General features: G+C 45.1%; 1 protein-coding gene across 1 annotated transcript in view; it reads right to left on the bottom strand.

Annotated features, from left to right (window-relative positions):
• mrps18a (mitochondrial ribosomal protein S18A) overlaps positions 1-14,707 on the bottom strand; it is an 81,659-nt gene that overhangs the window by 61,917 nt on the left and 5,035 nt on the right. The window contains exons 3-4 of the mRNA XM_080193010.1: positions 14,351-14,458; positions 1,380-1,503 (exon numbers count right to left, since the gene is read on the bottom strand). Of these exons, the coding sequence (XP_080049136.1) occupies positions 1,380-1,503; positions 14,351-14,458 (232 nt within the window). The remainder of the gene's footprint in view (positions 1-1,379; positions 1,504-14,350; positions 14,459-14,707) is intronic.

Here is a 14,707-nt window from a genome sequence, read left to right on the forward strand (position 1 = left end):
GCAGGCCAACTAGCCCTTCGAGCCTGCCCTGCCATTCAATAAGATCATGGCTGATCTGTCTTGGCTCAGTTCCACATTCCCGCCCTCTCCCCATAACCCTTAATCCCCTCTCTCATCAAAAACCCATCAACCCGCGTCTTAAAAATATTTAGCGAGGCAGCCTCCACCACTTCAACGGGCAGAGAATTCCAGAGATTCACCACCCTTTGAGTGAAGAAGTTCCTCCTCAACTCTGTTCTAAACCGCCCCCCCTTTATCTTGAGGCAGTGACCCCTAGTCCTACAGTCCTAGTCTATCCAGCCTCTCCTTATAACTCAATCCATCAAGTCCCGGTAGCATCCTAGTAAATTTTTTCTGCGCTCTTTCTAGTTGAATAATATCCTTTCTATAATAGGGTGACCAGAATTGCACACAGTATTCCAAGTGAGGCCTTACCAATGTCTTGTACAACTTCAAGACATTCCAACTCCTGTATTCAATGTTCTGACTGATGAAACCATGCATGCCAAATGCCTTCTTCACCACTCTGTCCACCTGTGACTCCACTTTCAAGGAGCTATGAACATGTACCCCTAGATCTCTTTGTTTTGTAACTCTCCCCAACGCCCTACCATTAACTGAGTAAATCCTGCCCTGGTTCAATCTACCAAAATGCATCACCTCGCATTTGTCCAAATGAAACTCCATCTGTCATTCGTCAGCCCACTGGCCCAATTAATCAAGATCCCGTTGCAATTGGAGATAATGGACAGTGAAGAAAGTTGTGATCTCATAGGGCAATGACATGGCTGGCATGGGCCTGAAAGCGATTGGAAAAGAGCACGCGGCACTGCGATACATTCTTTTCACTGGTGAAAAGAAAATGCTCAAAGACAGGACTTGCGATGGAGAGGAATGTGAATTAGTTAAAAGGCAGCAGTCCAGGGGGTTACAGTGGATCCAGAGGCCTGCCTACTCAATACACAGAGGGACAGTAGAGTTGAATCATCATAGAATCCCTACAGTGCAGAAGGAGGCTATTTGGCCCATCGAGTCTGCACTAACCACAATCCCAGCAGACCCTATCCCCATAACCCCATTCATTTACCCTAGTTTGTCCCCCTGACACTAAGGGTCAATTTACCACGGCCAATCCCCCTAACCGTACACCTTTCGACTGAGAGAGGAAACCGGAAAACCCAGAGGAAACCCACATAGACGTGGGGAGAACGTGCAGACTCCACATAGTGACCCAAGCTGGAGATCGAACCCGGGTCCTTGGCGTTGTGAGGCAGCAGTGCTAACCATTATGCCACCGTGCCGCTCTGTTGCTCATGAGAACGTGAGGTAAAACTCAATATCAGACACAGACACAGACACACACACACACACACTCTTACCTGTTCGGTGAGCCATCTTCACACAGACTTCAATCTTTTTATGTTCTTCGAAACAAAGGCCCGTGATCTGGCGTGGTAACATCCCTCCGTCTGACCTGATGAACTGACTGAGTAGGAGCACATCCTGGTGGGAAGCAACAAGAGAAAAGGGAGAGATTGGATCAAGAAGAGAGTAGCTGACTCTTAACCAATTAGCACAAAGTGGTGGAGAGGGTTGAGGGAGTGCATGCAGCACTTCGCACAGGAACAGGAATAGGCCAAGGGTCTAAACTTACCTTAGAGACATAACGGATAATAAAACAACAAAAGAACAAAATCAGCCCAGGAAACACCCTTGTTGGACAAAAATCTAATGGTTTCCATTTTGACCTTTTCAACTGACTGATTATCTCAACAACTCTGTAAGAGAAATCATTCTAGATTCTCATAACGCATTGTAGTCCCTGACATCATGACTGAATTCTAACTTCCAGGTTCTGCCCCCTCATTCTGTAGAGGTACAGACATCTGGGGTAACAGATACTTAAAACTCTCACCTCAAAACAAGGTGCAGTTTGTTATTAAAATCAGAGTACCTCCGGCATGGAGACAGGCCCTTCAGCCCAAACTAGTCCATACCAATCAAAAACCCATCTAAGCTAACCCCATTTGCCTGCATTGGGTCCATATCCCTCTAAACATTTCCTATCCACATATCTGTCCAAATGCCTTTTAAATGTTGTCAATGTCCCTGCCTTAACCACCTCCTCCAGCAACTCATTCCACACACATATCATTCTCTTCGTAAAAAAGTTGCTCCTCAGGTTCTCATTAATTCTTTCCCCTCTTAACTTAAACCTTTGCCCTCTAGTTCTCGATTCCCCCACCCTGGGAAAAAGTACTGAGTGCATTCACCCTATCCACGCCTCTCACGGTCTTATACACCCCTATAAATATGGAATTTAATCCACACAAATGTGAGATAATACATTTTGGAAGGTCTAATATAGATAGGAAATATACAGTAAATGGCAGAACCCTTAAGAGTACTGATAGGCAAAGTGGCAATGCAGGTGGAAAAGATAGTCAAGAAGGCATACAGCATGCTTGCCTTCATCAGCCGGGGCACTGAGCTTAAAAGTTGGCAAGTCATGTTGCAGCTTTATAGAACCTTAATTAGGCCACACTTGGAATATAGTGTTCAATTCTGGTCACCACACTACCAGAAGGATGTGGAGGCTTTGGAGAGGATACAGAAAAGATTTACCAGGATTTTCCCTGTTACGGAGGGCATTAGCTATGAGGAGAGGTTGGAGAAACTTGGTTTGTTCTCACTGGAATGACAGAGGTTGCGGGGCAACCTGATAGAAGTCTACAAGATTATGAGAGGCGTGGACAGAGTGAATACTCAGAAGCTTTTTCCGAGGGTGGAAGAGTCAATTACTAGGGGGCACAGGTTTAAGGTGCAAGGGGCAAGGTTTAAAGGAGATATGCGAGGCAGATTTTTTACACACAGAGTGGTGGGTGCCTGGAGCTCGTTGCCGGGGGAGGTAGTGTAAGCAGATATGACAATGATTTTTAAGGGGCGTCTTGGCAAACACATAACTAGGATGGGAATAGAGGGATATGATCCCCGGAAGGGTAGGGGGTTTTAGTTGGGCAGCATGGTTGGTGCAGGCTTGGAGGGCCGAAGGGCTGTTCCTGTGCTGTAATTTTCTTTGTTCTTTGTTCTAGAAGATCACCCCTCAGTCTCCTGCTCTCCAAAGAAAAAAGTCCTTGCCTGTCCAATCTCTATCTATAACTCAGCCCCTTGATCCTGGCATCATCCTTATAAATCTCTTCTGCACTCTCTCCAGTTTAATATCATAGAATCCCGACAGTGCAGAAGGAGACCATTCAGCCTTCGAGTCTGCACCGACCACAATCCCACTCAGGCCCTATTCCCATAACCCCACATATTTACCCTGCTGTTCCCTTGACACTAGGGTAAATTTAGCATGGCCAATCAACCTAGCCCACACATCTTTGGACGGTGGGAGGAAACCAGAGCACCTGGGGGCAACCCACGCAGTCACAGGGAGAACGTGCAAGCTCCATACAGACAGTGACCTGAGCCTGAAAATTGAACCCGGGTCCCTGGTGCTGTGAGGCAGCAGTGCTAACCACTGTGCCACCAAACAATTATTGTTTTACAATAGATTGTCACCTCCACAAAATGAAGTTCATGATTTGAGGAAGATGAAGGCAGCTTATGTGCCAAGAGCCTATGAAACAATCATTCCTCTCTCAAAGATTTGAAGCATGTCAGAGAATGTACACAGAACACAACCTATAGCCAAGCACCCAGCCTAAACCCCAGATCTATTTTTTATTCATTCATGGGACATGGGTATCACTGGCTGACCAGTATTTATTGCCTAAGCCTAGTTGCCCTTAGAGGACAGTTGAGAGTCAACCACGCTGCTGTGTCTCTGGAGTCACATGTAGACCAGACCAGGTAAGGATGGCAGATTTCCTTCCCAAAGGACATCAGTGAAACAGATGGGCTTTTCCGACAATCGACAATGGTTTCATGGTATTCAGTAGATTCTTAATTCCAGGTATTTTTTATTGAATCAAAGTTCCACCATCTGCCGTGGTGGGATTCGAACCCAGGTCCCCAGAATGTTTCTGGATTAATAGCCTAGCTATAATACTATTACATAAGAACATAAGAAATAGGAGCAGGAGTAGGCCATCTAGCCCTTCGAGCCTGCCCCGCCATTCAATAAGATCATGGCTGATCTGTTGTGGCTCAGTTCCACTTTCCCGCCCTCTCCCCATAACCCTTAATCCCCTCTCTTATCAAGAACCCATCAACCCGCTTCTTAAAAATATTTAGCGAGGCAGCCTCCACCACTTCAACGGGCAGAGAATTCCAGAGATTCACCACCCTTTGAGTGAAGAAGTTCCTCCTCAACTCCGTTCTAAACCGCCTCCCCTTTATCTTGAGGCTGTGCCCCCTAGTCCTACTGTCTTTTTTGAGCGGGAAGAGTCTCTCCACCTCTATCCTATCCATCCCATTCATCATATACTATTAGGCCATTGCGTCCCCTAAACTTGCTGGAGCAGGAATTGAATTGACATTTATCTCACTCTATGGCATTCAACAATTGTGCTGCAACATTCAGTTCCACTCTACCAAGGAGGGAAATTATGGAGCCACAGTGAAGTAAAAATGTCCTTGTGAAGCCTTGACAAATTCTTTAAAAGTTTTCAATGTAAATAAATAAAATGTTGATACGTAAATACAACCAGAGAAGACTCGTTTCCCCCTAGCTGAGGGGGCCAATTACAAGGGAATGGGTAGAAGGATTAGAGGGGATATGAGGAAAAATCTTTTCACCCAATAAGATTAACTGATTTTGGAGACCAGCAAGTTAAATGATAAGTGACGTAGAATTACTGACTGGGAGGTTGGGCAGGAAAGTGGGATTGAAGGCACCTCCATGGCACGGTGGCACAGCGGTTAGCACTGTGCCATGGACCCAGGTTTGATTCCAACCTCAGGTGATTTTGTGTGTGGATTTTGCACATTCTCCCCATGTCTGCCTGGGTTTCATCCGGGTGGTCTGGTTTTCTCGCACAGTCTAAAGATGTGCATGTTAGGTGGATTGGCCTGCTAAATTGCCCCTTAGTGCTCCAAGATATGTCGGCTGGCTGGATTAGCCACGGTGAATGTGCAAGATGGGGGGGGGAGGATGGGAGGAGAAAACCTGAATAAGATGTTCATTGAGTTGGTGCACACTCAATGGAGCATATGGCCTCTTTCTGCACTGTACGGATTCTAGGATAATAACACTTATTAGTGTCACAAGTAGGCTTACATTAACAGTGCAATGAAGTCATTGTGAAAATCCCCTAGTCTGTTCGGGTTCACTGAGAGAGAATTTAGCATGGCCAGCGCACTTAACCAGCACGTCTTTCGGACTGTGGGAAAAAAACCAGGACACCTGGAGGAAACCCACAGGCAGACACACGGAGAGCTTGCAGACTCTGCTGAGACAGTGACCCAAGGCCAGAATTGAACCTGGGTCCCTGGTGATGTGAGGCAGCAGTGCTAACCACTGTGCCAAATGATAGAATCCTGATCCAAATTTGTATGTTTGTGTTATGCAGCCCTCCTCCAGCATGAGGGAGGGCATTGGCCGCTTCCACTCTCACCCAAAAGAAGCAATTACCAACCCAAAAAAGACGACTTGCCACAAATTTCCAGTGACTCAAACAAGTGTTTATTTCGTAGCAATAATCAAGGCCTTTCCAACCATACTTTGGCACGTTTACCTCATCACCTTCGCCTCCCTGTCAAACCTGGCCTATGAGGTTCTGAATCACTACACCCTTTACTACATTGTTTTGAACCCAGACAGTTTTCTTTCTTTGGGTATACTTGCGATCCCTTTCATTTTGAACGCCACTACCGATTACAGACCACCACTGCCTGGAGTTCAGTGATACAGCAATTTCAGCAGATCTCCGTCAAAGGAAATTCCTCACACTTTAGGTGACATACTGACACCTGCCTCTGCAAGCTCGTCGGCCAGTTCTGCAAATTCTTGTTTTTAATTAAGACAATTTCGGAGCTCAGTGAGTAAAATACTAATTTAGAAACCAAGGGAAGCCCAGCACCCAATATTTGAACGAAGAAACAGCTCCCATTGTTCGCCACACTGACTTTGCATTCAGCACTGCTGCATTCTTGGGACCAGGCCAACTTCAGCTGGACAAGAAATTTCTAAAGGCTCCAAAATTCCAGAGTTGGAGGTAAATATTGATTATCCAGCTGAGCCTTTCTTATAGTGTAACGATAGCTTCAACAGGTGAAGGGAGTTTGAGGGAGGAGGGGAAATCTGTAATCCGTAAATAAAGCAACAATTGGCTTACTTGGGGTGTTTTAACTGGATTCTGTTTCAGGACCACACCAGTGCACTGTCCTCGGGCAGCCTATTTCTGCAGGCATGCTGGATTCTTACACAAACACATGGGCTTCTTCTGTTTGCACTGTTAAGATTAGGCTCCTAATCCCTTGGCTATAGAAGGTTAAGAGGTGACCTAATTAAGCTGTTTAATATGACTGAAAGAGCTGATAGAGTGGACGGGGAGGAATCATTCCTTCTGGTGATCGGAGACCGATGGGGGGTGGGGGTGGAAATCTTTAACGCTTGAGCTCGGCTGTTCGGGAATCACTGAGTCACACAAAGGGTAGCGAAAGTCGAGAAAGCTGTCCCCCTAATAAAGTCATTGAGGTTTGGGACAATTGACTGAGATTTCTGTTGGATAAGGGTATTATGTGGTAAGCAATCAAGGTAGGAAAACAGGACTTAACAGATTGAGCAACCATGATTGTGTTAAATATCAAGGGGCTAAATTCCTGTTTCTAATTTGCTTTATCCTTACAGCAGGATTGGGTTTATGATGCTGCTGAGGTAGGTGCGCCCGACCTGTTTCTGTTACACAGAGCAGGTAGCAGACAAGCTAATCTGCCGCTCATTGTGAGGCAAAAGACGCCCAAATTGTTTTGCTACTCCAAACCATAAAACCACAGGAAGAGATCATTCAGCCCAGTATTCTTTCAACCTTCCTCCTAGATCTATTGTATAGACAAAGTGAATCCTTGCTGCTCCCAGCACAAATCTACGATATTGACCCATAGAACATTGAACATTACAGCGCAGTACAGGCCATTCAGCCCTCAATGTTGCGCCGACCAGTGGAACCAATCTAATGACTCTCTAACCTAAACTATTCCAATGTTATGCATATGCCTATCCACTGATCATTTGAACGCCCTTAAATTTGGCGAGTCCACAACTGCTGCAGGCAGGGCATTCCACAACCTTACTACCCTCTGAGTAAAGAGCCTACCACTGACATCCATCCTATAATGACCACCCCTTAATTTAAAGCTATGTCCCCTTGTGTTAGCCATCACCATCCGAGGTAAAAGGCTCTCACTGTCCACCCTATCCAATCCTTTGATCACCTTGTATGCCTCAATTAGGTCTCCTCGTAACCTTCTTCTCTCTAATGAAAATAACCTCAAGTCCCTCAGCCTTTCCTCATAAGACCTTGCCACCACACCAGGCAGCATCCTGGTAAACCTCCTCTGCACCCTTTCCAATGCCTCCACACCTTTCTTATAATGCGGCGACCAGAACTGTACGCAATACTCCAAGTGCGGCCACACCAGAGTTTTGTACAGTTGTAACATGACCTCACGGCTCCGAAATTCAATCCCTCTACCAGTAAAAGCTAACACACTGTACGCCTTCTAACCAGCCTTATCAACCTGGGTGCCAACTTTCAGGGAGCTGTGCACATGTACCCCGAGATCTCTCTGCTCGTCAACACTACTAAGAATCCTTCCATTAGCCCTATATTCTGTACTCCTGTTACTCTTACCAAAGTGAATCACCTCACATTTTTCCGTATTAAACTCCATCTGCCACCTCTCGGCCCAGCTCTGCAGCTTATCTATGTCCCTCTGCAAACTGTAACATCCATCCTCACTGTCTACAACTCCTCCAACTTTGGTGTCGTCAGCAAATTTACTAATCCATCCTTCTACACTCTCATCTAGGTCATTTATAAAAATGACAAACAGCAGTGGCCCCAAAACAGATCCTTGAGGTACACCACTTGTAACTGAATTCCAGGCTGAATATTGGGAGAGCTGCCCCCACAGACAAAGGCACACTGGGGTCACTCCAACCACAGTTTGTGACATTGGCACAGTTGGCAGTGCACACAGATCCCAGCCAGAAGGTTGCGAGCTAAAGCCCTGTTCCAGAGACTTGAGCATGAGATCCATGTTGACACTTGTGCAGTACTGAGGGAGTACTACGCTCAGTAAAAAGTCTGACAACACCAGGTTTCAGTCCAACCAATTTATTTGATAGTTTACTATCAAATAAATCAGTTGGACTGAAACCTGGAGTTGTCAGACTTTTTACTGTGTTTACCCCAGTCCAACGCCAGCATATCCACATCAGGAGTACTATGCTGTCAGAGATGCTATTAAAATGAAGCGCTAGTTGTTCTCTCAGGTCAATATTAAAAATCCCAAACCACAATTTCAAAAGAAATAGTGGGAGAATTATCCCTGGCATCCTGGTCATATTAATAGAATCTCTGTCATGCAGATGGAGGCCATTTGGCTATCAAATCTGCACAGACTCTCTAACAGAGCACTTTACCCAGGCCCATCTTCCTGGTCCATCCCTGTAACCCCGCTCATTTACCATCTAATCTGCGCACTAAGGAACAATTTAGCACAGCCAATCCACTTAACCTCACACCTTTGCACATCCTTGAAAAAATTGAAAGCTTCAAGTTTTTAGGTGTCCAGATCACCAACAACCTGTCCTAGTCCCTCCACACCGACACTATAGTTAAGAAAGCCCTCCAACGCCTCTACTTTCTCAGAAGACAAAGGAAATTTGGCGTGTCAGCTATGACTCTCACCAACTTTTACAGATGCACCATAGAAAGCATTCTTTCTGGTTGTATCACAGCTTGGTATGGCTTCTGCTCTGCCCAAGACCACAAGAAACTACAAAAGGTCGTGAATGAAGCCTAATCCATCGCACAAACCAGCCTCCCACCCATTGATTCTGCCTATACTTCCCACTGCCTCAGCAAAGTAGCCAGCATAATTAAGGACACCACACACCCCAGACATTCTCTCTTCCACCTTCTCTCGTTGGGAAAAAGATACAAAAGTCTGAGGTCACATACTAACCAACACAAGAACAACTTCTTCCCTGCTGCCATCAGACTTTTGAATGGACCTACCTCGCATTATGTTGATCTTTCTCTACGCTCTAGCTATGACTATATTCTGCACTCTCTCCTTTCTTTCTCTATGAACATTATGATTTGTCCGTGTGGCATGCAAGAAATAATACTTTTCACTGGATGCTAATACATGTGACAATAATAAATCAAACCGTCAACTCCTTCAACCAACATCACACCATCTGCTCATTATACTGCTGTTTGGACTGGATAGCCTCATACAGCTTACAATCTACCTGACAGTGGCTATTCACCTTACCAAAGATCAACTGCCCTCTGGTATCAATGTTAAATACCATCTAGATGGAAAACTCTTTCACCTTAATCGCCTCCCAAGCCAGAAGATCGCCCTCACATCTTGTTCAGCACTGCTCCCTCAGAAAATATCACCCACAACAGGACATGAATGATGCTCATTCATCTCTAGGCTGTGTGTGGGTTATTACTGGCACAGCCAAACATCTCTTTAAAGAATAATCCAGTATATGAAATACTTCCAATGACAAACTAGTCATGAGCATAGGTGAAGGTAAAATGGCAGCCAGGCTGAACTGGGCCAGAAGGCGAGGATACAGGCAGTGTTTTGTGATTGAAAGGATATGGTGGTGGAAGATCACCTTAAGCTCAACCATAGATAGAACTTAAGGTGGAAAAAGACTTGTATATCTATAATATACAAGCTCCTCCCCTCAGGATAACTCAAAGCATTTCACAGCCAACAAAGTGTTTTTGAAGTTTGGTCAAAAATACAAAATGTGGCAGCAAATTTGATCAAGAGGTGGCAAGGTCCCAATACAAAACCAACCACGTGATAATAACAAGAAAATGGCTGCGATTTTCCAGCTGAGTCACACTTGGCGCAGCTCGTGTTAGGGCCGAGCGGGATCGGAGAAGTGTAGGTGATAGGTTCATGAGTTCAGCACCAGTGCAAAACCCCATTGCAACCCTCCCAACCACTTTAAACCCTTCAAATCTAAGGGCACAATCTTACCGGCATGCCACATCAGTCGATCAGCGTGACGAGCCAGGAAAACTGTGGGTGAGGATAAAATCCAATTCGCACCTTTGCCAGCAAGATTGGCTTCATGCCCGAGAACGACGTGTTCCCGCATGGCATCTTCTGGCCTCCTGGAATCTTCTCCCTCGCTGGCATGAAGTCACGCCGGCAATCTCCACCAGCACAGACCAGGCACCAAGGCCTCACCTGGGAGATGGGAGGCCACTGAATCCCCCAGGTGGTTGGGGGCATGGCTGGGCAGTATACACTGGGCACTATGGCAATGCCTAATTGGGCACCATGTGTGTACTGGGGCAGTGCCAATGTGTTCGGGCCTGAGTGAAGGTGGGGCGATGCAAAGTTATCTGCAGAGTGAGAAACAGAGTTAATGTGTCAAGGCTGTATGACTTCTTCAGAGCTCTGCTGTCTCTCTCTCCACAGATGCTGCCAGTCCTGTTGAGTTTTTCTACCATTTTCTGTTTTTCTTTCAGATTTCTGACATTTTGTTTTTAATTAATGTTTGAAGATTTGGTTAAGGGAACAACGAGATTTGGTTAAGTGATCAGGATACCTGGAGAATTGCCCGGCTCTCCTTCAAATAGTGGCTAGAGATCTTATACATCCACGGATGGGGCCTCAGTTTAACATCATTTTATTGAAAGATGGCACCTCCAACAGGACAGCACTCCCTGCAGTGGGAGGTCAGTCGAGATTACGTGCTCCGATGGATGTTATGCAGCAGGCAACAGAGAAGTTGAAGGCTGCAGAACCAGTGAACAGGAAAAATCAGTTGCTTATAAGTCACTAAACTGGAATTGAGAAACAAATTATACTATTCTGCTCCACAAGTACTCAGTGTACTTTTCCAACACACCCAGGTGCCTGCTAAAAGGAATGCACAACAAACTTACTGTGGTATGACAAAGCAGTGCAGGACAGCACGTATCTTGAGTGCAACACGTTCACCAGGTCCCACCACTCCTCGTTGATCCACTACTAAACTATACCACTCTCAGTTGACAAGCGCAGTGCTGTTTCCAGTCTCTGTTCAACACTATGATTAAGTTAAAGTTTATTTATTATTGTCACAAGTAGGCTTACATTAACACTGCAATGGAGTTACTGTGAAAATCCCCTAGTCACCACACTCTGGCATCTGTTTGGGTACACTGAGGGAGAATTTATCACCGCAATACACCTAACCAGCACATTTTTTGGACTGTGGTAGAAACCGGAGCATCCGGAGGAAACCTACGCAAACACGGGGAGAACGTGCAGACTCTGCATAGACAGTGACCCAAGCCAGGAATCGAACCTGGGTCCCTGGTGCGGTAAGGCTGCAGTGCTAACCATTATGCCACTGTGAATTCAATATAAAATCTGGAATTAAAAGTTTAATGATGACCATGAAAGGATCAGGATTTATTAAGACAAGTGAGCACAGGCTTGGTCAAAGAAGTAGACAATTAAAGCCCAACAGGTTTATTTGGTATCATGTACTTTCGGAGTGCTGCTCCTTCATCAGGTGAGTGATACCAAATAAACCTGTTGGACTTTAACCTGGTGTTGTGAGGCTTCTTACTGTGCCCACCCCAGTCCAACACCGGCATCTCCACATCAAAGAAGTAGAAAGCAGAGAGAGAAATGGAAAGGCCAAATGGTTTAGGAGCTGCAGTCCAGAACCTAGGGCATCTCAATGCACTTCCCAAAATGACAGATAAGCACATATAAAGCTATCATGCTGTTGATAAATGGTCGTGACCATTATGGAGGCAAATTCAACAACAAAGCTTCGTTAAAGCAAACACAGGATGAACGAGTGGTCAATGTGATTTATTTATTCTGATTGTCACTGGTTGTGAGAAAAGTATTTTTTTGCCAGGATATTGGGCAGACATGCTTTTGTTCCTCTTGCTGCTGCCACAGCAGCTTTCAGCCTCCTCGTCAGCAGGGCCTCTGATTAACTCAGAATAAATTAGCGCTTCTGTTTTTGCTCACTGTATTTGCAGCAGTCTTCTGAGCAGAGTAATGAGTGAACTCTGCATTCTTAGCCACGACGTGATGCTTGTGCAATGCTCAGCCAAATCTCTGCTTGGTCTGGTCAATGAATACTTGGAAAGGTGTGCAAAAGGTATATTCTGTTTTAGACTAAAAGAACCAGTTTTGAGGGCAAAGATGCGTTCTGGTGAGGGGAATGACTACACAAAGTCGTGCAGATTTGGGTGTCCAACAAAATCATAGAAGGATTACAGCACAGAATGAGGCCATTCCATCCATCTTATCCCTTTGCGGGATCAATTCAGCTGGGAGCCACTTCACCTGACCAAGGAGCAGTGCTGTGAAAGCTTGTGACTTCAGATAAACCTGTTATAAACACTATAACCTAGTGTTTGTGACCTCTCATTCTGTCCACCACATTCTTAGACAGTGCAATCAAAATCCTAACTATTTACTGTGAGAAAAAGGTTTTCCTCCTGTCATGGTACACATGTAGCTCATGAAAGCTGACAAGTCTGCATCATTGGTTTTTAGGGGAGGCAGTAACAAAGCGATATTGTCACTCAGCTAGTGATCCAGAGACCCAGAGCAACGATCTGGGGTCCTGGGTTTGAATCCCGTGACTGCAGATGGTGAGATTGAACTCAATAAAAATCTGTAATTAAGAATCTACTAATGACCATGAAATGATTGTAGTAAAAACCGATCTGGCTCACTCGTGCCCTTTAGTGAAGGAAATCTGCCATCTTTACGGGACCAGCCTGTACGTCACTCCAGGTCCACAGCAATACGGTTGATTCTTAACTGTCCCTTCAAGGGCAATCAGGGATGGGCAATTAATGCTGGTCCAGTCAGCACACATGCATCCCAGGGAGGAATAAAAACAAAAGGGGATGATTGGATGGTACGTCAATTCTGATTGGTGAGGCATCGCTATGGAAAAAGCATCAAGAAATTATAGGATGCCCAAGCTCCAAGGTAAGAAGGCCTTGGCCAATCAGAATCAATCGCACCCTTTCTCTTCTGTCGTATAAATTAGTGTGATTGTTTAAAATATGGCATTCTTGTGTTTGCCTTGTTGAATTCAAGATGGAAAACTTATCGACAAAGAGTAGTCAGAAGCTTTTTTCCAGGGTGTAAGTCAATTACAAGGGGCATGAGGTTTAAGATGGTAAGGTAAGGTTTAAAGAAGCTGTATGAGGCAATTCTTTTTACACAGAGGGTGGTGGGTGCCTGGAACTCACTGGCGGGGGAGGTACTGGAAGCAGATAGTAGAGTGACTTTGAAGGGGCGTCTGGACAAATACATGAATAGGATGGGAATTGTGGAATATGGTAACCGGTGTTAGAATGTAACCGTTGACAACTTTGTACTGGATGTAATGTGACCAATGGGAACATGATATGATAGGACAGCTAAGTTGGCTATGCACACTGACAAGACATGATGGGAGCTGTTCGTTGAAGTCCTAGAGCTCAGCAATATGTTGAAGTGCGCTACAGTCAGAGAGATCCAGCAGGCTAATAAAACATGAAAAAAGTTAAAATTAGACGAGTGTGTAATTAAATTCCTAACACAAGGAGAACCGGGAAGATATGAAATTGGTTGTGTTTTGTGATGCTTCACGTGCCAATCTGCCAGATGGACATTCAAGCACTGCTGGATTCATAATTTTCCTTCCTTAGTTACCAGGATTATTATGAATCACACAACCCATTTACCCCCAAGTTCCCATTCTCACACTCCCTATTTACCACCAAGTTCCCATTCTCACACTCCCTATTTACCACCAAGTTCCCATTCTCACACAACCCATTTACCACCAAGTTCCCATTCTCACACTCCCTATTTACCACCAAGTTCCCATTCTCACACAACCCATTTACCACCAAGTTCCCATTCTCACACCCCCTATTTACCACCAAGTTCCCATTCTCACACTCCCTATTTACCACCAAGTTCCCATTCTCACACTCCCTATTTACCACCAAGTTCCCATTCTCACACTCCCTATTTACCACCAAGTTCCCATTCTCACACTCCCTATTTACCACCAAGTTCCCATTCTCACACAACCCATTTACCACCAAGTTCCCATTCTCACACCCCCTATTTACCACCAAGTTCACAAATGGATAATTCCTGAATGCAGTCTACTTACTGTGTAGGTATATTTATGTTTCAGGTTCCATCTGCAGATCGGGCACTGCCCTGAAGGATTTGGAGGTTCAGAAGCAACAGGGGAATTTTCGACTTTCTTTCCTTCAATCTGAAAGAAGAATCAATGAGTGTGGCCACTAACAAATAAGTAAACTTTAAAAGAATTCTGAAGAGCTGGTACAGGCATGGTAGAGCTAATGCTTTTATTTATAGTGTAATATTGTACGTTTCTACACAGGGGTTGCTGGGGGGGACTGAAGGGTCTTCTGAATTCCAATCTACCTTCTGCAACGCAAGCAGTATGAAGAAGCCTTATGGTTTAATGCTTGAGATTCTGTGGAGGACCTGCACAGTGGCA

The sequence above is a fragment of the Carcharhinus amblyrhynchos genome, chromosome 7, assembly GCF_965287045.1.
Source record: "Carcharhinus amblyrhynchos chromosome 7, sCarAmb.v2.hapA, whole genome shotgun sequence".
Taxonomy (NCBI): domain Eukaryota; kingdom Metazoa; phylum Chordata; class Chondrichthyes; order Carcharhiniformes; family Carcharhinidae; genus Carcharhinus; species Carcharhinus amblyrhynchos.